General features: G+C 40.2%; 2 protein-coding genes across 6 annotated transcripts in view; one reads left to right on the top strand and one right to left on the bottom strand.

The window, feature by feature from the left end:
• Positions 1–8,111, bottom strand: part of EFCAB7 (EF-hand calcium binding domain 7) — a 47,435-nt gene extending 39,324 nt beyond the window's left edge. For both annotated transcript variants that reach the window (XM_019449032.2, XM_019449031.2), the window contains exons 1-4: positions 7,992–8,111; positions 5,790–5,977; positions 1,241–1,452; positions 511–597 (exon numbers count right to left, since the gene is read on the bottom strand). In XM_019449032.2, the coding sequence (XP_019304577.2) occupies positions 511–597; positions 1,241–1,452; positions 5,790–5,976 (486 nt within the window). In that variant the 5' untranslated portion in view covers position 5,977; positions 7,992–8,111. The remainder of the gene's footprint in view (positions 1–510; positions 598–1,240; positions 1,453–5,789; positions 5,978–7,991) is intronic.
• Positions 8,112–8,218: 107 nt separating this feature from the next.
• ITGB3BP (integrin subunit beta 3 binding protein) overlaps positions 8,219–25,313 on the top strand; it is a 72,359-nt gene continuing 55,264 nt past the window's right edge. For all 4 annotated transcript variants that reach the window (XR_008419365.1, XM_053894489.1, XM_053894493.1 and 1 more), the window contains exon 1: positions 8,219–8,510. Coding sequence is in view for 3 of the 4 variants with exons in the window: in XM_053894489.1 (XP_053750464.1) it covers positions 8,506–8,510 (5 nt within the window). In the remaining variant the exon portion in view is untranslated. The remainder of the gene's footprint in view (positions 8,511–25,313) is intronic.

The raw sequence follows: 25,313 nt of genomic DNA on the forward strand, positions 1-25,313 counted from the left end.
GGAGAAGGCAAATGCACATTAGTAGGCAAGGGATAGACTGATAGATGGAATATATTTCCTATTGAACTAGGTTACTCATTTTATTTTCTTGAATCAGATTGACCACTCTCAAGTGACCTAGTGAAATGTAGCCATGATTCAATGAGGAGGTCATACTCTGAGTGAAAATAAAATGTTACACAAAGAGAAGTGATTTATTATTTTTTTATAAGACATGTGTAGACTTGAGTTTGTTCTAAATAATTTTTATGATTCTTCCACCCCAGAAACGGCATATTTCTGAGAAGAGTCTCTATGTTTGAGTGCATATCTGTAATGTGTGAGCACATGCATGTATTTTACCTTGCTTATTTCTAATGTAGTCATCAGGTTACAATACTCTTCAGATTAAATGTCAAGTATACTTTGTACACAACATATCAAATACATCATTGCCAATATCAAAAAGATGTGCCCTTTAAAAATTCTTCTACACAGTACACAAATTTACATTAGCATGAACTTATGTACCTTGATGTAATCAAATTTGCCATCAGCATTTACATCTGCCAAACTTGTTACAGCACTTACTTCTTCTCGAGTCATCTTCTCACCCCTCTGAGAAAACAAGATTTATTTTAAAGCAACATGACTATCACTTTGTTATGCGAGGGACAGGAGGAGAGTGAAAATTTATTTTAATCTTTTCTACAAGTCAAAAGTCATGAATATATGGTTTCATTATAAACCTCAGAACGAGTATTATGTCAAGCAATAATGAAATTCATCTAAATTAAAATTTCACAATTTTATCAAATTTTGTAAAAGTATCAATTTCAGTTTACTAAATTTCAACAATATATATTATAGATCCAGTAATAATACTACCACTGAATTTAGAGTAATGATAATTCTCCCGTGATACCAATAATCAAAATGGATTCCCAATCCCATTTATACTTTGTTTCTCTTTTATTTATCACATATGAACCTATTCCTAAATTACAAAAAGTTCTGAGCAGCAAATAACTGCAAAGGCACACAAGGGGACTGCAACATGGGTTCAATTTTATACTTTATGTTTTATTTACAGAGCACTTTTCATCCAGAAGGATCCTTAAGTACTTTATAAACAACCTATATGTGATTCACTTCATCTGCCAATGAAATAGCTATTTTTAATGTGGCCTTGGTAGCCAAAGTTAGATTCCAAATAGTTTGGCCAGCAATGCATATTACAAAACTATTTCACAAATCTTACCTTTGTTAGAAGTTTATAAAGATCAGTGTGCAAAATACAGCCATCATCGTTTACATCTAATTGCTTAAATGATTTTAGCAGTTCTGCTTTTGAAGTAGGTTTTTCCTTCCTTAAAATTACACAAAAATCATCAAAATTCAGTTTGGCAGTTTGAGGAGTCCAATACTTATTAATGGTCTTTTGGGATGGATTTCTTCCTGCATGCTGTAGAGCTGCCCAATTAAACAAGTGTTATTATAGGAACATTTGGAATTGGTACCTAAGTATATATTTTTTAAAATCATTATACACTACACTATTATACACAAGTACACATACACCTTTGGGGTTGATAATCTAGTGATATCAATGTATGCCTGACTTATAAAAATGAAAAAAATACATATGTTTTCATTTAATGCCAGAATTAAACTCATTTTTCCTATTCTGACAGTTGGTTCTCAACCTATATAGTTTAACTAACTGAAAACATCGATTTACTTTGTAAAAGTGCCTGGAGGAAAAAAAAAAGATTAAAGACAACCATCCACTTATTTTGAGGACATAAGAATAACCACAAAAAGTATAAATTATTACTTTTTCTGGCCCAACAAATACCTTAATGAAATGAGGAAATCATTAATCTGAGAAAACTATTGTCAACAAGGCATGTATCTATCTAAAATGTTCATCACTACTAAACATTAGGGCTTCAAGAACATTAGTTGTTAATCATTAATCAAGTCACAAATGTCAAATATATACACAAAAAGTATCTATTTACAGTTATAGCCTTGCTAAAGATCAAGAATGTCAACATACATTAAAAAAAATTTTTTAAACATTTATTTACTATTGAGAGACAGAGAGACACAGAGCATGAGCAGGGGAGGGGTAGAGAGAGGGGGAGACACAGGATCTGAAGTAGGCTCCAGGCTCTGAGCTGTCAGCACAGAGCCCGACACGGGGCTCGAACTCACAAAGCGTGAGATCATGACCTGAGCTGAAGTCAGTCACCCAACCAAGTGAGCCACCCAGGCGCCCCAAGAATGTCAACATACTTTGAGAGAAGTATGCATTATAGAGACGCAATGGTCAAATCACTTGATTTTTAACCAGAATTTTTACAAACAGTCCTTTAACTGGTTATTTTAGAGACATTCTTGTTTTAAAAGGTATGCTCTTATATCTATGAAAGGCAACAAATTACAATGTGAGAAAGGCTTTTGTATTTGCATATGCCATGCACATTAAAACATAATGGCTTTAAACAATTGTACTTTGTACAGTTTAAAAGCAGCAAATGGGTAATTTGCACATAAACAAATCTCTGCATATTAAGACCTAACACTATCTAAAATGAACCCATGGTAAGTTTCCTAAACACTAGAGAAGGAATTAATAGAATTTTAAAACGTATAACTGTCTTGAATCGTGCTACAACTTCTATTATAAAACCTTATATTGGATATTTATAACAATCATAGGTGAAATTTCACAAGATCTTGCATTACACTTAGCACTATAAAAAATGATAATCTGGGGGCCCCTAAGTGGCTCAGTCGATTGAGTGTCCAACTTCAGCTCAGGTCATGATCTCGCAGTTTGTGAATTTGAGCCCACATCGGGCTCACTGGTGTCAGCGCAGAGCCCACTTTGGATCCTCTGTTCCCCTTGCTCTGCCTCTCCCCTGCCTGCACGCTCTCTCTTAAAAATAAACATTAAAAAAATGATAATCTGGATGGTCTACAATTTAATGAAAAAGGACTAATACATATAAAATAATTTAAAAAAAATCTGCAAGGAAATAAAAACCAGATCAGGGCAGTAAATATAGACATTTATGAGTCCCTTATTTTGAACATTCATTGTGCATGAGCATAATACAGGGTTTTGTTTTTTTCAGAGATTCAAACTTCTTGGTTCCTAAGTTTTATAATATAACTAGGAAGTCCACACCTGAAGGGTAAAATTGCTACCTGTGGTTATGATTCACAGTTAATAACATATTAGAAGTCCACAGACTAAGAGAAATGTTCCCATCCTCCAGATTATGACAGTGAATCATACCTAGATAATTTAAACTTTGAGACAGAAATGGAAACAAGATCATCATCCAGGGTGACTTGTAGAGTTAACAGAAGTTGCATCTGTAGGCATCTATCTGGCTTAGTGGGATGAACATTCCACTCTTGATTTCAGCTCAGCTCATAATCTCACAGCCGTAGGATTAAGATTTACATCAGGCTCCATGCTAAGAGAGGGGCCTCCTTGGGATTCTCTCCCTTTCTCTCTCTCTGCCCCTTCCCTACTTGCATGCACACTTCTCAAGTATTTTGCCTAGCATAAAAACAGACCATTTTATAACTCATCTATAAAGAGTCAGGAAAAAGGTACATGTGTTTTAGGATTCCATCCCCAGCCAATGTCCACCCTTTAAAAGGTAAGACTATAAACAGGACCTAAATGAAGTTGTGATTTGAAGTCAAAAGTCCATGTGAAAGAAAATGCTGGGGTGCTTGAGTGGCTCAGTGGGTAGAGCATGCAACTCTTGATCTCAGGAAGTTGGAGCCCCACTGTGGGAGTAGAGAATACTTGAGAGAAAGAAAGAAAGAAAGAAAGAAAGAAAGAAAGAAAGAAAGAAAGAAAGAAAGAAAGAAAGAAAGAAAGAAAGAAAGAAAGAAAGAAAAAGAAAGAAAGAAAGGGAGAAAATGCTATTTTCTGTACAGCTTTGGGAAAACAGGTGTGTAACTCTTTGCCACAAGGGGCAGGTCAGCACACACTTGTTGCTATCTTCAATAACAAAATGGTTTTTTGATGTACTATTAATTACAAAAAAAAAACTTTCTCAGAATAAAATTAATTATGCCTAAACATGCACTCAGTAAGTAGATATTCTCATATCTAAGAAATAGGTATAATTTAGTAGTTACTAATCTAATTTACTTTCTAAGTTTAGAATTAGTTGGAGCCCATTACTATGTCTGATAGCAATAAGAACACGTAACTGTAAATGTTTAAAGGTTAACACCAAAATACCGATCTTTTGCCAGAGTTTACTTTAAGCTGTGACATGAATCTATAATACCTATATTATTCATAAGTTGGGGAAAAAAGGAACTCTATAGCTCTGGCAATGGTACTGCACTGTCCAACCTTGAAATGGAATGTCATAGCACATGTTATATGCGTAAATGACAGAAAGATATAGATGAAAGACATAGTAAGAAAGAGATATCACTGGGTCACACGACTTTTCAAAAATCTAGATTATCTGAACTCAATCATTACAACATTACAAAGAGACATCCAAAAGAATAAAGGAAAAAACCTAAAATTATAGCTTATAATAATATATAAATTTAATCTTTTCAATTTTCATATTCCCCAATATGGATTTCCTCAAATAGAGATCTTATTGCATACAAACCCAAGACACTGTTGCAAAAACGTCAGAATTTTTATTTAAGGAAACCTCTTCTAAAGTTGGCAAGATAACTCTGTTTCTCTATCCATAAAGTTATTAGCCTTGATGAAACTTACAGGAGTATTCAGTGTTATCGGCTATTGTTTACTACTCAAGAGTAAAGAATTCCAAATTATTTGACATATCTGGCAAGGACAAAATTCATTGGTCTGATGGATATTTGCAACCAGAGAAATTTTACATATAATGGAAAGAAGCAAAAAAAAGACCAACTCTCCCTCCCTCCCCAAAAAATAAAAACAGCATACTTCTCTTTTAAAATTTTACCTGTTTCCTAATATTTCTTTTTTGTAATCATTCAACCCATTTTTACATATTCTTTACATTTTCCTCAGTAGAGGTCAAATTCAGGCTAGTGATTCAGATGCCAAAATGTTTTAAATTCTATTATTATAAATCTTAAAGTACCAAATAAGAATTTTTAAAAATATATTTTTAAGGGGTGCCTGGGTGGCTCAGTCAGTTAAGTACTCTGCTCTTGATTTCGGCTCAGGTCATGATCTCAGGATTTATGGGATCAAGCCCCACACTGGGCTCTGTGCTGATAGTGTGGAGCCTGCTTGAGATTCTCCTTCCTTCTCTCTGCTCCTCCCCTGCTCATGCACTCTTTCAAAAAAAAAAAAAAAAAAAAAAAAATATATATATATATATATGCAAGTAATTGATGGAAGCCTTAAAAATACTAATATAGGGAGACCTGGGTGGCTCAGTCGGTTAAGCATCCAACTCGTGTTTCCTGTTTTCAACTCAGGTCATGATCTGATGGTCCGTGAGTTTGAGCCCCATGTCAGGCTCTGCTCTGACAGCTTGGAACCTGCTTGGAATTCTCTCCCTGCCTCTCAAAATAAATTTAAAAACTTAAAAAAAATACTAATCTAGTCTGTATAAACATTGAATGCTTTATTTGGAAGCTACCAGAATACATAAATATATAAAATCACACAATAGCGTAATGTAGTTTCACTGTTCAAGCTTCCCTAAGAAACTGGAATGATTCAGCAATGTAATTCTTATTCCTGTCTTTCTGATCTATTACCTTTCAACAAATAAGGCAAAATACTTAAATTTTAAAGAAAAAATTACCCAAGTAAAGTTGTTCTTTAGAAATAATGTTTTCTAAGCTGCTTTTAAAAACAGTTAAGTAGGCAGCTCTACAATTCATATAAAATATTTCTTCTTCAGTTAGTGGAAATTTCTTTGTTCGCAGACTCTCTGAAAGTGCTGACTTCTGACAGGAGAAAGCTGCATCTCTTCCTGGACTGATGGCCATTCTATTAGAAAATAATTTTAAAATTTTAGTCAGTGTTAATCCCCTAAAATGCAAATGTAACCTTGCCTCTCAAATTGGGTGGGGGTGGGGGAGAGGAAATCAAGGCATTAAAGGTTTCATATGCAGGGAAAAGTCCAATATTATAATATGCATATGTTTGTATTATCACATGCTAAACTAGAACAAGCCTTCAGCAATTTATATATATGTGTGTATATACACACACACATATATATAAACTATACGCATGTAAATAAACATGTATACATACATATATATGAGCTATACATACATGTATATTTAGAAATCAACTATATATAAGACGATGATATATAAAGAAAAATATATGTATGTATATGAGGGAGCCAAAAGAACAAAGCCAAAGCAAAGATGTAATATAAATGCAAAATAAGTATCATACAGCAAAGGAAAAGCACACATCTATTCTCTCAAAATAAGATAGCTGAAGTTAAGTCTTCATAGGGTTGTCATGAGGACTGAATAATACACGGGGAACATACAGAACAGTGCCTTCCACATAATAAGTGCTAAATAAACTGTAGAAAGAGTGAACTCCACAACAAGGAGAATTTGGATGTCATGTGATTGGCAGTTGGCATCCCTCACCTCAGCAGGATCAACGAGGTCATTCCAGCAACATCTCAATAATGTAGGCCCACATTTTGAATAACTCAATTTTTAAGATCCCATTTATAGCATTATTGTGAGATTTTACTGCATTCATCACTAATAATAACGTTGTGGCGTTATATAGCACCTCTGCTCATAAGGCTTAAAGAACTATCATACATCTTAATTTATCCTTATTACAGTGGTCAAGTATTTTTTTGCCCCTTTTACAGATAAGGAAATTGAGGGACAGAGATGTCACCCAGCTAGCAGTAACAAGAGGCAGTAAATTCTGATAACAGTTTCTTCTTTATTAACGTGAATGAAGGCTTCTTGTACAACAGTTACTGTGAGGCGCTAAATCGTGCTGGTGGTCTAACAGCTTCCAACATTATTTTACCCAGCTTTGACTTCTAAAAATACATTCCAACCTAATAAATTGAATATTTCAAGTTCAACAATAAGACGACACAGGTAGGGTCCCCTTCAGGACTCATTGGATTCTTACTCAGGAGGCCTAAATCACTTGCACCTTCTTGAATTATATAGGTCTTTTACACTTGGGAAAGAAAGATAATAATCGCTTATCATGGATGAAGTACCCTATTTATAATACACAGACTGCCTGCCTGACACTTTCATATTACACCAGATTTAGAAGGACCCCATAGGGATGTGGTGTCACAGTCTGGTTACTGCAAATTGATATCACTATAATTAAGCATCAGTTTTAAACACATATGCGTGCACACATCTCCTCACAAATGTGGGGGGTGAAAAACTGTTCCAATAAGAAAGGAAGAATGAATGTTCATTTTGCAGCAAGCAATTTTAAAATTTAAGTATTTTTTTAGGCTCGTCCTCGAATACTCTTTCCAAATAAGGTGACTCCCTCACGTGGAAATCCCACAGTACAAATGTTCCAGAATTCTATTCTTTCCCTTTCTGTGACGAGAGACGAAACGGAAGCTTAGATAAATATATAACTGCACCCCTCAGGCTTAGAAACCTCCCTCATTTAAAACTCCAGCGCGAGACCAACACAGGGGCCTAGAGAGCACACTGTAGCAAACGGCTCCATAAATAACTCGCCACACAATACCAAGAAAAATAAACTGTTAACAAGCGCCTAAGGCTTCTAAAGGGCCAAGTGAAAACAGAGCCGCCCAGTCGCCGGCCCTACACCGTGAAATACATTTCACAGATGATCGCGGGCAACCTCTCTGTTTTTGTATTTCACGACGACAAAACTGCGTATCGGGGTACATTTGAGGTACACACGGACCAAGAGTTAGTAGGACAGAGAAATAAAAGGTGACAGAAAAGGAAGCCGGACACCGAGGCAGGGCGCGGCGCAGGGACAGAGACCGCGAGCTGTTCGCTACCTAACTCCAGCTCACAAACGAGGAAGCGCAGGCAATTCTCTCCACGGATTCCGCGATCCCCTCACTGCAGCCCAACAGACCTCGGCCTTTACTTTAATTGCCATGGCAACGGCACCTCTCCGCCACCGGAAATAAGAACCAGAGCACCTCCCCAAACAGTCCGGGTAGAAATCTAGGGCGGTAAATCCGGAGAGGACAGAAACGGCTGTGCCGCTCATCTGTCGGGGTCTGGAATGGCCAGAGTGGAGAGAGAGGGTACTCTGCTGCACTGACAGGGACTGGATGAGGTCCTAGGTCCTTAGCTAGACTCCCCCCACCCCCCGCTTTCCTCAAACACTCGGATCCCTCGTAGAGAGGGAGGGTGTTTCCAGCGGGCCACCTTGTGTGTGACACAGCGTCTGGCGCCCGCAGGCCCGCGCTTTTCAGATTCCAGCGTTTCCCTCCGGAGAAACTGCTTTAGGAAGACGTTGTTCAGTTCCTTTTATCCCGCAGTGGTGCTCTGCTGAATGTCGAAATGCCGTAGGTATCTACCCTGAGCCAACCCATGGTTGTTTTCTTGGGCCCCTCTATGAGTAAGAAGAGTAGATATTATGTTGTTAAAAATAAAAGTCTGTTATTTTACTACCAAAAAATGGGTTTATTCTAAAACAACAAAGCATTGCAATTCGCTGCACGCAAAACCATAGGTAAGTCCAACAAAAGAGAGAAGTTCTTTTATGGAGGAGGAGGAAGGTGGGAGGGGTTATTTTGACCCAAAGTCTACTGGTGAACAGCCAATTCAGGTTCAAGGTGATGATGACGGTTTCTCGTTGGCTTAGTTGCAGGAGTGGTTTGTATCATGTAGGAGACGCAGTGTACATCTTTCTCTGTTAAGACCTGTAATTAATGATTTTTCGTGTTGAAATTATTCTATTGGGGTCTGTGAGAAGGAAAGCCAGATGTGCGAGGCCGGATAACCCCCCTTGCATGCTTTTGGCTTCTGTAATCTTGCTTGCCCCTTGCATCAGCCAACTGCCCACGTAGCACAGCTGGTGGTGCCCCCCCCCCCCGCCCCAACCTTTTTCCTTGAGCCCCTGCAGTCCCACCCACCTGTGCAGCTGATAGAAAGTTTCAAAGTACTCGGAAGTTAGCCAGTCATAAAAGAAGGCCAGCGCCAGAGCTCGCGCTCAGCTTTTGGAAGTGCCTCCCCTAGGCTGGAACCGGTGCAAGTGCGTGTCGCTTGTCACTTGTGCCAAGTGTTGGCCTGGAAGCCGACAGCCGCACTGGCCTCTTGAGCCACCGTTGTCGAAGGCCAGCAGAGAAGCCACTCATATCGGGCCCCTGCGATGGAAAGGAAGGGGGAGCCGCAGGTGGTTTCACTGGACCCCGACCCTCGCTGGGCCCGACAATAGTCAGCCACCGCTGCGCTCAAACGGACTCCAGGTGGAACAAAAAGGCCTGTTCCAGGACGTCGGATCGGTAAGTGTCCCCAGGGACTTCAGACTGAGTTCAGGCCAGCCCCTGAAGCAGAAGGGGAACTTGATCACCCCGCATAGAACAGGGAAGCCCTGGGTGGAAGTGTGCAATCTGTTTGAATGTATGTGTGAGTGCCCGTGATCCACGGTTTTGGCTACGGAGCCTGAGTGTGTCCTACCGTGCCATTCTGTGAAGACCTCATAAATGACTGGAGGCAGAATCAGGTCCACAGGGGCCTGATCCAAGTCAGGTGTTTATACTGACCTGCCAATGTTAAGAGGCATCTAATACCCGTGAGGGGAGCAGCCAGGTGAAGGAAACAACCTCTTCCCTCGTATTTGTCCTGCTACACCATACGTTGGGAGGGACCCATTTAGGATACCAGGATGGGGGAAAATTCCTCAAAACCAACTGTTCTGGATTGTATGATTAAGAATTTTAAAAAGGGATTTTCAGGTGACTATGGGGTCAAATTGACACCCCACCCCATCCCCGGGAAATTACGCACGCTCTGTGAATCAGAATGGCCTATGTTCAGTGTAAGCTGGCCCCCTGAGGGCACCCTAGATGTCCCCACAATCTGAGCTGTTTATAAGGTAATTACAGGGGACCCTGGCCATCCGAATCAATTCCCATTCATTGACCAATGGCTGGAAATAGCCCAGGTCAAACCTCTTTGGATCCGGTTCTGCATTAATAGTAAGGGACAATGTAAGGTCTTAGTGGCGCAGGCTGAAAGAAGACTTTGCAGGAAAAAAAAACCCCACCCCCCATCCTCCAAGAAAATTCAGAAGTCCTTCCATTTCTACCACCATATGCCCCCAGGGCCCCATCAATCAAGGGAGGAGAACCTCACCTGCCTGACAGTCACCCCCTGTCAGTCTTGCTTCTGCCAGGAGCCAGTCTGCTTCAACCAGGGATACCTGAACTGGTAGGGACACCTTAGGTCTGCAGCTCCAGGTCCAAGGCCCCAACGGCAATGCAGATGCCATTGCAGGAGACTAGGGGTCCCCAGAGAATAGGCTGCAGTGGGACCCTACAAGAGGGGGGGATCAGTTTTCTGCTACCAACTGGTCTGTACTACTGACCTCCTCAACTGGGGACACCACATGCTGCCCTACTCTGAGAAGCCACAGGCAATGATAGATCTCCTAGAATCTATATTCCAGACTTACCACCCTGCCTGAGTCAACTGTAAGCAACTTCTGCTCACCCTCTTCAACATAGAAGAGCCGAAAAATTGTCACTGAAACCAGAAAATAGCTCCAGTCTCAGGTACCAGATGGACAACTAGACATCTGAGATGGACATCCCAGCTTGGTCAGCCTCAGCTGACCAGATCAGACTGGCAGGAGCAGACTCTGATTATCAAAGACCAGGCTCTGTCCAACTGGGCCCCCATGAGCCCATGGTCAAAATGAAGGTAGGGGACCAGACAATAGACTTCATCATCAACACTGGAGCTGAACACTCTGTGGTGACAAGGTGGCACCTCTATTGGGTCGAGAAGTCACCATTATAGGAGCCACTGGGATGCAAACCCGGAGGCTATTTTGTGGTCCCCAACAATGCCAGCTGGAAGGTCACCAAATAGTTCATGAGTTCCTGTATCTACCCAACTTCCTGGTTTCATTGTTAGGTAGAGACCTCCTAGCCAAGATGGGCGCAAAAATAGCCTTCATTTTGGATGGACAGATGCAATTGCACCTAAATGAAAAGGCCCAACCCATGACTTTGTCCCTGACGATACCATGGGAAGAATGTACTGGTCAAAAAACCACCCCGATATTAATTGACCTAATCCCTGGGGCCCAACCTGTCAAAATACGCCAATAAATGGTCCCACGGAAGACACGTCTGGGGATCCAGACACACTTGGACAGGCTACTCAAATGGGACTTCTAAAACGATGCCAGTCCCCATGGAATACTCCCTTGCTGCTGGTGAAAAAGCCTGAGACAAATGATTACCGCCCTGTACAGGATCTAAGAGCCATTAAAGAAGCAGTCATCAGCCTGCATTCAGGGTTGCCTAACCCATACACTCTACTAAAACTCATACCCTCTAAGGCAGGATGGTTCACATATCTAGATTTAAAGGACGCCTTCTGTCTCCAGCTAGCACCTAACAGCCAATCCCTATTTGCTTTTGAATGGGAAAACCCTACCACAGGGGCAAAAGAACAATTCACTTGGACTAGATTGCCACAAGGATTCAAAAATTCACCAACCATATTCAGTGGGACGCTGGCATCTGATTTAGCCAGGTTTCTGAGACAGGACCCAGGATGTGTCCTCCTCCAATATGTGAATGATCTCCTGCTAGCCAGTCCCACACGGACCCAATGCTGGGAGGGAACTGGGGCCCTTCTCAGGCTACTAGCAGAGGCAGGATACCAGGTGTCAAAGAAAAAGGTATAGATTTGCCAACAAGAAATTAAATATTTGGGCTTCAAAATTACCCAAGGCAAACGAATGCTGGGAGCCGAAAGGAAACAGGAAGTCTGTGCCATTCTGGTTCCCACTACCTGCGGGCAGGTCCGCTCCCAGTTTCTGGGAGCAGAAGGATTCCGTCAGATATGGATCCTAGGCTTCTCAGAGTTGGCCAGACCTCTATACGAGACATTAAAGGTGTAAGGAAGGGGGGCGCCTGGGTGGCTCAATTGGGCATCTGACTTCGACTCAGGTTATGATCTCACGATCCATGGTTTCGAGCCCTGCATCTGGGCCTGTGCTGACAGCTCGGAGCCTGGAGCCCTTTTCAGCTTCTGGGTCTCCCTCTCTCTCTGCCCCTCCCCGACTCACACTCTGTCTCAGTCTCTCTCAAAAGTAAATAAAAAAACTTAAAGGAGTAAGAAAGGTCATCCCTTTTCTGGGGCCCTAATCTTTTTTTTTTTTCTTTCAGTATATGAAATTTATTGTCAAATTGGTTTCCATACAACACCCAGTGCTCATCCCAAAAGGTGCCCTCCTCAATACCCATCACCCACCCTCCCTGCCCTCCCATCCCCCATCAACCCTCAGTTTGTTCTCAGTTTTTAAGAGTCTCTTATGCTTTGGCTCTCTCCCACTCTAACCTCTTTTTTTTTTTTTTCTTCCCCTCCCCCATGGGTTTCTGTTAAGTTTCTCAGGATCCACATAAGAGTGAAAACATATGGTATCTGTCTTTCTCTGTATGGCTTATTTCACTTAGCATCACACTCTCCAGTTTCATCTACGTTGCTACAAAGGGCTATATTTCATTCTTTCTCATTGCCACGTAGTACTCCATTGTGTATATAAACCACAATTTCTTTATCCATTCATCAGTTATCCATTCATCAGTTTAGGCTCTTTCCATAATTTGGCTATTGTTGAGAGTACTGCTATAAACATTGGGGTACAAGTGCCCCTATGCATCAGTACTCCTGTATCGCTTGGGTAAATTCCTAGCAGTGCTATTGCTGGGTCATAGGGTAGGTCTATTTTTAATTTTTTGAGGAACCTCCACACTGTTTTCCAGAGTGTCTGGGGCCCTAATCAAGAAAAGGCATTCACAACCATAAAAACAATGGGGTGGCCTTGCAGGTTCTAATCCAGGAATTTGGACCTTGGCAGAAACCAGTGGCATACCTTTCAAAACAGATTGACTCAGTTGCGGCAGGATGGCCACCTTGTTTTAGGGTCCCGGCAGCCACCACACTTTTAATCAAGGAAGCAGACAAACTCAGGTTGGGGCAAAATCTAAATGTTAAAGTTCCCCATTCAGTTATTAATTACCCTGATGGATGCCAGGGGGCAACACTGGTTAGTTAACTCATGCTCGGATGACACAATATCAGGGACTACTATGTGAAAACCCATGAGTAAAATTAGAAGACATAAAAACCCTAAATCCTACCACTTTCTTGCCCACTGTGGCAGGGCCCCAAGCGCATGATTGCCTAGAGGTACTTGATGAGGTCTATTCTAGCTGACCCAATCTATCAGACAGTCCCTTACAAATCCTGAACTCATCCTGTTTACGGACAGCAGAAGCTTCATCTCTGATTTTGAGGTCATAGAGGCAAAGCCCCTTCCACAAGGTTGGTCAGCCCCAAGAGCAGAACTGTGGGCCCTAATGAGAGCACTAGAACTCAGTAAAGACAAACAGGCCAACGTATATACTGACTTGCACTATGCCTTCACCACTCTACATATACATGGGGCTCTATACAAGGAAAGAGGAGTTTTGACTGCAGGAGAAAAAGAAAAAATTGGGAAGAAATCCTAAAACTATTGAGGGCAGCCTGGGAACAAGGGAGATAGCAGTCATCCACTGCAAAGGACACCAACAAGAAAAAGACTCAGTGTCGGAAGATAACCAACAGGCAGATGCCACAGCTAAACAAACAGCGGGAGAACAAACAACACCCTCAAAAATCATGGTGGTCCTAGAACTGCCAACTTCCCCAAGGTACACAATCCAAGAAACAAAATGGGTACAACAGGAAAAAGGAAGCCAGACCAAAAAAGGATGGTGCATACTTCCAGACCAAATGGTCCATATACTGGAGCAACTAGCCCACCAGGTGGGTCTCCAACAGCATGAGCTAGCTCATCCACGTAGGAAAAACTGCCCTTGAAACCTTATTGAGCTGATACTGTGTAATTGCTTGGCTCCCGTCCCTCTGTGCCTCAGTCTCTCAAGGTGCCTCCTCTGCACTCAAAATAACACCAAATAAGGCCCTACTGAGCCCATGGGAATCCAACACTGGTCAGGCACCCTTTGAAGATTTGGAGGTAGATACTGAAATAAGACCCAGTGGAGTATACAAATTTCTTCTGGTATTCCTTTGGATGGCGAAGAACCCTAGCTATCGCGTTCATCCCTTTGATGTCCCTGTCCAGCAGAAAGGAACCAGAACGGTCTTTGCCCCTCTTCCCATGGCAGCAAGGGGTTCCCCAGCCCCCACAAACTGAATTTCTCTAAGAGTGCTACAGCAGCTTAAGAATCAAGAGGGGGGAGTGAGAAGGAAAGCCGACAAGAGCGCATAAAGAAGGCTAGCCAGATGTCCGTGGCCGGATACCCCCCCTTGCATGCTTTTGGTTTCTGTAATCTTGCTTGCCTCTTGCATCAGCCAACTGCCCACATAGCACAATCGATAGTGCCCCTCCCCCACCCCCTGTTTTTCCTTGAGCCCCCTGCATTCCTGCCCACCCGTGCAGCTGATAGAAATTTTCCAAGTACCCAGAAGCTAGCCAGGCATAAAAGAAGGCCAGTGCCAGGGCTCAGGGCTCAACCCTTGAAGGTGACTACATTGGGCTGGCATCAGTGCGAAATAAACAGTCTTTTCTGATTCTCCCGAGTGTATGTCACTTGTCTCTTTCTGTGTGCTGATTATTTGCTGTAACACTGTAGTTGACAGTTCTTCCTATAACCAATGTTCAGGGTTTGAGTACCCCTTGTAGCCTCCCCTTCTGTCCTCTGTATTCAACTCTAGTGGGCTTTCCCTTTATTAATTTTCACATTTCTTCCTTTTGGTCAAGATCCTTCTCCAAAGTCATCGCTGATCAAGAGTCAGGTTTTTTGGGGTGCCTGGGTGGCTCAGTTGGTTAAACATCTGACTTCAACTCAGGTCATGATCTCACAGTTCGTGGGTTCAAGGTCCATGTCGGGCTCTGTGCTGACAGCTCAGAGCTTTGAGCCTGCTTTTGGATTCTGTGTCTCCTCCTCTCTCTGCCCCTCCCCTGCTCACACTTTGTCTCTCTCTCTCAAGAATAAATAAACATTAAAAAAAAAAAAAAAGAGGTTAGAGTGGAAGAGAGCCAAAGCATTAGAGACTGTTAAAAACTGAGAACAAACTGAGGGTTGATGGGGGGGGAGGGAGGGCAGGGTGGGTGATGGGTATTGAGGAGGGCACCTTTTGGGATGAGCACTGGGTGTTGTATGGAAACCAATTTGACAGTAAATTTCATATATTAAAAAATAAAAAAAAATAAAATAAAATAAAAAAAAAAAAAAAGAATAAATAAACATTTAAAAATTTTTAAAAAGGGGCGCCTGGGTGGCTCAGTTGGTTGGGCGTCCGACTTCAGCTCAGGTCATGATCTCACCGTCCATGAGTCTGAGCTCCGCATCGGGCTCTGTGCTGACAGCTCGGGGCCTGGAGCCTGCTTCGGATTCTGTGTCTCCCTCTCTCTCCACCCCTCCCCCATTCACGCTCTGTCTCTCTATCAAAAAATGAATAAACGTTAAAAAAAATTAAAAAGAGGTTTTCTTAATTCGCTGGCCTTTTGACCCTTAGTGCCAGGAAAGATCTTTCCTGGGTGATGTCACACTCTGGAGGGGAATTATATAGATTGGAAACCTATTGAGGTCAAATTTGAGTGACAGGGAGGGGTAGTAGGGAGCATTCTCAGGCAATTACCGTCTGTAGTCCATACTTATCAAGATTGTAAGCACTGGAGATAATCTTATTGGGTACATTGTTTTCACAAAGATTTGATAGGCAGTAAGTACAGAATCAAAATGACAATGCCAAATTGTGTGATGGTTCTAAACCAGGATACTCGATCTGAAAGTAGGCAACCAGAAATATTTATTGGCACTTGTTCCAACATAGGGGAGAAGAGTTCCCCATACGGAGGCAAACCCAGAGACATATATACCTCCTGAAAGTCCCTACTCAAAGTGGTTATGAAAGCAGAATGGTGATTACTGCAAGAGCACATGAAAGAATTAACCTAATGCATTTGGGGAGATACAGTGCAGGTGTAAACGTGAAACAATAGCTGGTGGCAAAACAGCAAAACTTTAAAGACCTTTAAAAAGTATTATCTCAGAAGAACTGTTGGAACCAAATGTGTTATTAATAATACAGTCAAGTTGAAAATTCAGAAGCCATGAATTTTGGACAAGAATCCAGAGTCAGTTAATAGTCCCGATGAAAAAGAGTTTCTTTTGTGAATCCTGAATCTTCTAACAGGCCTGGTCCAGACATTTTGGGAAAACTGTCACATCGGATGTTGTCTACTTCAATTCCAGGAAATCTTTCTGATCATATGGTATGCAAGTCCAGTCAGGGTTTGATGCTTCCTTTAGATGTATCACATGAATCCAAGAGTCCATTCCCTCAGGTTTGGCAGCTCAAGGGTTGGCTAATACTCTCTGATAGGGGTCCTTTCCAGCAAGGTTGAAGAGAATCTTTCTGGAGCTGTTTTTTTCCAGTAGATGAAATCTCCAAGCTGCAAGGTGTGATGCTTAAGTTTCTCATCTCCTGGGAGTGAGTGCACTGTGAAAAGATTGCTGTACCAAAGCATGGTTAGTTTTAATAGAAACAGACTTTACGATATTGAAGTATATCTCCTTTTGTCAACTGTGGATCAAAAGAATCATGAGCCAAGTGCATTGGATGTTCTGTGACTATCTGAAAGGGTGAAAGTCTATGAGTTCCCCAGGGAGTGAGTCTGAACTTTAGAAGGAACAAAGGCAGTGGTTTAGGCCAAGGTATTTAAAGGATTTCTACAAATTTTTCCAGTTGAGTCTTAATAGTGCCATTAGTGTGTCTCACTAAGCTTGAGGATTGATGATGGTATGCACAATAAAAGTGGTGTAAAACTGACCACACAACACAGACTTGTTGAAGTACCTAAATGATAAAATGGGTTCCCTAATCGCTCTGAAGTTCAACAGGGGTTCCCCAGGTAGGGATAATTTTTTTCTAACAGAATTTTGGCCAGAGAAGAGTCAGTGGCCAGTCTACAAAGGAAAATTTTAGTCCAGTGAGAAAACATACAAACCATGACTAAAGCATATTTATAGCCATGAGATGGGGAAGCTGTATGAAATCCATTTGTGAAAATTGAATGGCCTGTGAAGTAATTTAAAGTGTTCGAGAGCCATGCAAACAGGTTTCCCTGCATTGTGTTTTAGACAGGTGAGACAAGTGAGGGTAGGCACTTTTTGTGACCTAATTGGTATATCCCCACCAATATTGGTTCATTAACACTATTTCATTAGTAGACCAATGATTTCATGTGTGCACAGTGGTAAGTAGTGGAAACTTTAGGATTTCTGGTAAGGCCAGGTTGCTAATTGGTCCAGGCCAGAGTTTTCTCTTTTTATCAAACCAAGAATTATTAGATTTCCAATTGTTTTCCTTTTCTGGGGCCCACTGTTGGATATCTTTGGTCAGTTTTTCAAAATTATCATTTAAGAGAACGTCCCTTTGGACCATGACAGAGGTTTGACTATTGGTTTCCTTGAGAGCAGCATTTTTGGCAGAAATGTCAGCAAGGTGGCTTCCTTTGGCCTCCAGGGAGTCAAGTTTAGAATGCCCAGGACCTTAATAGAGAAGCCAACAAAAGTATGGCATCTAATAAATTTCAGACATAGGAACCATTTTTAATTTTATCCCTATTGGAGGTAAGGCAACCTTGTTTCCATAACCTTCCAAAGTCATTAGCTACTCTGATGGCATACGGGCTATTGGTATAAATATTTGCAATTCTACCCTTGGCTAAGGTACAAGCTCGAGTAAGGGTGTATAACAGCCTGTCGGGCCAAAGTAACCAGAGGTAAAGGTGCTAACTCAGTGACTTTGAGGGAGTTGCAATAACAATACCCAGCATACTTACCATTTTCATCCTTTAAATAAGAACCATCAGGAAACCATGAAAAGTCTGTATTGGTTAGGGGAGTTTCCTATAAATTGTCACACGGAGTCAGAAGATGATCTGTCAGCATTCAGCAATCGTGAGGGGTCTTGTCAGTGAAGGAGGGGAGAATAGCAAGATTAAAGTTACTACAGTGAGAAAATTCTATACAGAGCAGTCACAGGAGGATTTCATAGGAGATGAGATGACTAAAAAGTGTTGAGTGTAATGAAAATTAAGGAGGGCTTCTTGTGCATGGGGCACAAAGATGATTAAAGGGGAATCCCTATTCCTTCAGTGGCTTTAACCAAAAGGCAGTGGCAGGAATGGCTCTGAGGCAAGGAAGATAGCCCTGTGCTACAGGGTCTACTTGTTAGCTATAATACCCTTTGAGTTGGTGAGGGTCTCCATGTTTTAGGGTGAATAAGGGTATTCCCTTCACTCTCATACACAAAATGGAAAAAGGGAAGTTGATAATAGGATGTCTGAAGGCAGGGGCTTTATTACATTTTTCTTTAAAGTCCCCAAAACTTGTCTTCCCAATCTTTCCAAATAAGAGGATCAAATTTGTCATTTTTTAGTAAAGCATATAGAGAGTGAGTCATAAGAAGAGTTTGGGGTCCAATTTCAACAGCAACCAGCCTGTCCAAGAAAGTCTCATAATTGGTGCTTTGTTTTAGGTTTGGGGAAGTTCAGGGTGCCCTGAAGACCTCCTGGATCCAAATGTAGTCCTTAATTTCAGGATCAGGTGTCCTAAGTATCAAACCTGGGTTTGAGCAAACTAAGGTTTGTGAAAAGTAAGAATGACTGTCTGTGTAACCCTGGAGCATAACTGTCTAGGTGTATTACCATTCTTCCCAAGTGGAAGCAAAAATATCTTTATCAACTAGAATACTAAAAAAATGCACTGCAAAGCTGAATAACAGTAAAAACTTTGCTTTCAGTGGGAATAGATGTGAACAGCATATGGGGGTTAGGAAAAACAGGGTGCTGAGGAATAACAGTGTTATTTATTGCTCAGAGGTCCTGAACAAACCTGTATGCTTGGACATTGGGTTTTCTCACAGGTAAACTAAGAGTATTGCAGGGAACTAGTGCAAGGGATAATAAGGCACTGAACCTTGTAATCTTACAGACTTGATGCCTTGGAAGACTGTAGGGTATTGATTAATTCTGGGGAAAGGTTTTGAGAGATCTGTTTGAATCTTGATGGGAGGTGCAATGTAGATTCTACCAACACCAGTTGAAGATTTTGCCCATAAAGAGGATGGTAGCTGATCCACTAGGGATGAGTGATCATTGTCCCCAGACTCAGCTATAGTGCCATCAGAAATGGAGCAAATTAAAGATGTCAAAAGGTCATTTAATTTGATTGGCTATTTTGGTTACTACTCCAACAAATTTTAGAATTATTTCCCCCTTTTGGGAGAAAGAAATTCCAGCGTAATATTTTTCTAAGAAATCTCAGCCCAATAAATGAATAGGGGCAGAGGAAATAAGAAAAGGGTCGGTAGCTCTAAAGCACCTAAACAAAAGGAAATAGGTTCAGAGACAAGAACCTGTTGAGGTTTATTAAAGACCCCCACTGTTTGAACTGCTTTAGTACCTGGAGGCAGGGGCTCTTTCATGGCAGTGGAGTTAACCATTGAGAGTATAGCTCCAACATCAATAAGGGTAGAGAGATCCATTCCTAATCTGGAGAGTGGTTTCTCCAAGTTGATTAAGAGGGAGGATTGGAAAAAGCCCCATTGAGCCTTGGAGCCCCGCCGAGAATTAGGAGGACATTGGAAAGTCTGGCTAAAGGCGTGAAGGCACCTGGAGCCCTTCAGTTTGTAACAGTCTTTTTTCCAGTATGTATGGTGTAAGAAAGTGTTCCAGCTTCATTTTTTTTGCATGTAGCTCTCCAGCACCACTTATTGAAGACACTGTCTTTTTCCCATTGCATATTCTTGCCTCTTTTGTCAAAGATTAATTGACCATAAAATCATGGACTTGTTTCTGGGCTTTCTATCCTATTCCATTGATCTGTGTGTCTATTTTTTTGTGTCAGTGCCACACTGTTTTGATTATTACAGCTTTGCAATATAACTTGAAATCTGGAACTGTGATACCTGCAGCTTTTGACAATCCATTTTCTTAATGGTGTCCTTCAATAAGCAGAAGATTAAAATTTAGATAAAGTCTAATTTGTCATTTTTTTCTCTTTTATGGGTATTGTTTTTGTTTCTTACCTGAAATTTTATCTACCCCAGTTGTAACAATATTCTCATATGCTTCCTTTAGAAACTTTGCCTTTTCCACATATCTCTATGTTATATCTCAAATCAATTTTTGTATATAGTATAAGGTAGAAGTCAAGGTTGTTTGGTTTATTTTTCCATATGGTATTCCAGAACAATTTGGAAAGATTTCTCTTTCGTCATTCAATTGCTTTGGCACCTTTATGGTTCCATTTCTGGACTTTCTATTCTCTTCATTTTATCTGTTCTTATGCCCAAACCACACTGAATTCAGAACCACTTTATAGTAAGTCTAGTTAGTGTATGTACTCCAACTTTATTCTTTTTCAAGAATATTTTGGCTGTTATAAGTCCTTTGCCTTTGTGTAAAGATTTTGAATTTGGTTTTCCAATAGGAAAATAAATGTTTGCTGGGATTGACAGGAAATGCAATGTATGTAAAGATCAACTCGGGAGAACTAACATTTTTAAAGTTATCAAGACTTCAAATCCATAAACTTGCTCCTAGTTAGATCTTTCTTTTCTCTAAGCAACATTTTGTAGTCTTCACTGTAGAAATCTTGAGTGTCTTCTGTTAAACTTATTTTACGTAGTTTTTTTAAGAATTTTTATTTATTTTTTAAATTTATATCTAAGTTAGCATGTAGTGCAACAATGATTTCAGAAGCAGATTCCTTGATGCCCCTTACCCATTTAGCCCATCCCCCCTCCCACAACTCCTCCAGTAACCCTGTTTGTTCTCCATATTTAAGAGCCTCTTATGTTTTTGTCCCCCTCCCTGTTTTTATATTATTTTTAAAAATTATCATTTTTTAATGTTTATTTATTTTTGAGAGAGAGATAGACACAGAGTGTGCGTGGGAGAGGGGCAGAGAGAGAGGGAGACACAGAATCTGAACCAGGCTCCAGGCCCTAAGCTGTCAGCACAGAGCTGACATGGGACTCGAAGTCATGAACCGCGAGATCATGACCTGAGCCGAAGTTGAATACTTAACCGACTGAACCACCCAGGCGCCCCTTATTTTATGTAGTTTTTAAATGTGATTGTATATGGAAAAATTTAAGCTTCAGCTTCCAGGTGTTTCTAGCTATAACATAGAAATGTAATTTATTTTTTATATTCACCTTATGATCTGCACCTTTGCTAAATAGTTCTAATTGCTGTTTTATAAATTCCTTAGGATTTTCCATGTTCGTGACACATCACTGGCAGATTATCAATTTTACTTTTTCCTTTCCAACACTTACACATTTCCTTTCTTTTTTAGAGCTTTGTTAAATAGAAGTGGTGGGAGGGCACATCTTATCTTATAGTCCTAATCTTAGAATAAGTGTTCAGTACTGAGTACAATATATGTAGGTTTTTCATAGGAATATTTCCCTTTCTACTCCAAGTGTGCTGAGTTTTTGTTTTATCATGAATGGGTGTATTCTTTGTGCAACTACTAATATGACCTCCTTTATTCTCTTTTTGAAAACATTAATTGATTTTAAAATATCAAAACAATTTACATTCTTGGTATAAGCCCCTCTTGGACATATGTTTTGTTGCTTTCATATGTTGCTGAATTGGATTTGTTAATCTTTTGCTAAGGATTTTTGATTCCATGTTCATGAAAATGGATTAAGGACCTAAATATGAAATATATTGGTCAGTAATTTTTTAACAATTCTTTTACCATATTTTGGTATCAGGTTAGGTAGTATCAATGTTGTGAGGATTGAATGAGTTGGAATACGTGTATGTGTGTGTGTGTGTGTGTGTGTGTGTGTGTATACACTTAAGATTGTGTGTGTGTGTATGTACACTTTAAATCTATTCTGATATTCTCTACCTTTTCACTGTAGTCTTTACTGCACTTAGATTTAAAGCTACTATTTTGGAATTACACTATTCCAGTTGAAAACTGTTCTGTTCAGGAATTTTTCTTTTTTGCCCTAGGGAAAAAAAATCTTTTAAGAAATGGGATCCTGGTGATCAAAATGATTTGAGAGTACCCTTCGCCCTGACTTCTAGTACCCTTCGCCCTGACCCCAACCCCCAGCTGGTTTTATGTTTAAAAACTGTGGTCCTTTGGGCTCTGGGCTGATGGCTTGGAGCCTGGAGCCTGCTTCTGATTCTGTGTCTCCCTCTCTCTCTGACCTTCCCCCATTCATGCTCTGTCTCTCTCTCTGTCTCAAAAATAAATAAACGTTAAAAAAAAAATTAAAAAAAAACAACAAACTGTGGTCTTTCCTTAAGTACCTTTCTAACTAAATGGAATGACTTAACAACAGTAATTAAGAACTTCAATGGCCATTATGGGAAACTTTCTATCTCTCCAAAATTACTTTTCTCATAACTGAATTGGACAGCCATCACTCTAAAATTGTCAAAACTGGGGGTGCCTGGGTAGCTCAGTCAGTTAACCATCTGACTGTTGATTTCAGCTCAGGTCATGATCTCAGAGTACATAGGATTGAGACCCGTGTCAGCTCTATGCTGACAGCATGGAGCCTGCTTAGGATTCTCTCTCTCTCTCTCTCTCTCTCTCTCTCTCTCTCTCTCTCTCTCCCTCCCTCCCTCCCTCCCTCCCTTCCTCCCCCCCCTTTTCCTGCCCCCCCCCGCTGCTCATGCTCTCTTTCTCTTTCAAAAACAAATAAATAAACACTTAAAGAATAAATAAAATTGTCAAAACTGAATGGGGGGGGTGGCGCATGGGTGGCTCAGTCTGTTGAGTGTCCAACTCTTGATTTCAGCTCAGGTCATGATCCCAGGATTGTGGGATTGAGCCCCTCATTGGGATCCACCTGAGTGTGGAACCTGTTTAAGGTTCTCTCTCTTCCCTGACCGCCCCCCCCACCCCGCCTCTTGCATGTCTGTGCTCTTTCTATATCTAAAATTAAAATAAATAAAAACTGAATGGGATACCTGTTTTGATTAGTATTTTGAAGCTTCTGAAAGTTATTGGGAATCTAAAATTGCCTCTCTGCAAAATACAGTTTCTAAATGAGGCAAACAAACAATTAAAGAGAGAAACAAAGGCTTCTAAAGCCTCTTTTCTGCCTTCCCCATCTTCTTTGACCCTGAACATGTGGCAGCTGTCCTGTGCTCAGGTTCCACCTCTGGTGCCATTTTTCTTTCACCATCCCCACCTCATCTATTGTTCCCCCATGGTAATCCTTTTGCCAAACTTCCCTTTTCCTCTGAACCTTCCCACCCCCTACTCTCTGGGACCTATTAAAACCTTCCCCTTTATTTATTAAAAAAAAAATTTTTTTTTTAGTTTATTTATTTGGAGAGAGAGCAAGCCTGAGGGTGGGGGGCAACTCTAGGTTAATGTAAGCTTAGGCTGAACTAAGCTATTATATTTGTTAGGTTAGGTGTATTAATTGCATTTTCAACTTGAGATACATTCAACTTAGATGGGTTTATCAGGGCATAACCTACTATAAGTCAAGAAAGGTTTATATATATGTATAGAGAGAGAATGATTAAAACAAATAGGACAAAATGTAAATAAGTGACAAGTCTGGGTAAAGGATAACAAGAACTCTTCTTCCTAGACTTTTTTTTGTTTAAAATTAGGTAAAAATTAAAAGTTACCCGCAAAAACCTCATCAAATTGTTTTTAAACACACACACGCACACCAATGGGTGGATTAAACAGTAAATTAGACACAATTGAAGAAAGAATTAGACAACTGAAAGAAAGATCTGAAGAAATTGCCCAAATTCACTATACAGGCAAGAAATCTAAGAAATAAGAGTTTAGAGATATGGGAAATGGAACTAGAAAGTCTAAAATTACTTCTAGATGAAGTCTATAAAGGAGAGTGAAGGAAAGTCAATATTTGAAGAGATTATGGTTTAGATTTTTCCAGAACTCTTAAGACATAGATCCATACAAGAGACTACCTTAGAGATAAGACTGTCAATAATGACATCTTTTAGGAACCTGTATTTAACTACCTTAAACAGGATTGAAGAATCATAAACAATTAAAGGACTTAAATATTTGAGATTGAAGCTTTAAGTTCAAAATAAATACAGTGAATTAAATCATTATATAACTCTTTTGTGCCCATCACTGCGTCAGGCTTTGGGGATTCAAATATGAACAGATATTGTGTTTGCTAGGAATTTTAATTTTTGAGAAAGATAGTTTAACAAGAATGTTTAACCTACCAGTTACCAGAGAGGTGCTAGTACAGGGAGAAAAGACAAACATAGAAATGGACTATTTCAACATGATAAGCTTAGTGAGAGGAACTGCTATAGTGCTGTAGAGTAGAAAGGTCCTTAATGCAAAGTGGACAGTGTCAGGGAAAACTTAGAGATGATTGTGCTAGAATCTCAGGGGAAGGGTAGACATCAATGTGTCATTAAGTTTTATGCTGTAACATATAATACATACAAAAATATTAAAAGATTACCCACTTTCCATATTTAATTCTGGTAAACCTATTTGGCCCCTTTCAATAGATTTTAAAAGGATTAAACTTATGTCCTTTATATGTACGTATGTGTGGTAATACACACATATGTATATATAAGTTTCTCACAAGCAGAAATAGTAATGAATATTTTATTAATGTTCATTTCTGAGAATACTCATTTAAGAATGAAGTTATGGCGTTTCTCACTTTATTTAGCTCAATAACGATCTCATCTCTATTTATCTTCTGGGATCAATATTCCCGTATATATCCTTTTACTTCTGTAAGAATTCTTTAGCTAATTCGCTATTAATCTTTTAATAAGGAAGATGTTGACACACACACACACAAATATGTTGCCCAATAACTGGTTATGGTTTTGACCCGTTATTCATGAAGGATACAGAATTAATCATTTATTTAGGTGCTCTCACATGGTGACCATATTTCTACATGTAATAGAGTAATATTTCCCTCTGCTCACCCATATGTGATAGTGAATTATTGTATCACCACCATGAATGTTGAACACAAAAGAACACAGGCCTGAATGAAAGGAATAATATAAAAAGGATATAGGAGATTCTTCTCCC

Source organism: Panthera pardus, unplaced genomic scaffold, assembly GCF_024362965.1.
Source record: "Panthera pardus isolate Hobbes unplaced genomic scaffold, ASM2436296v1 HiC_scaffold_11, whole genome shotgun sequence".
Lineage (NCBI taxonomy): Eukaryota > Metazoa > Chordata > Mammalia > Carnivora > Felidae > Panthera > Panthera pardus.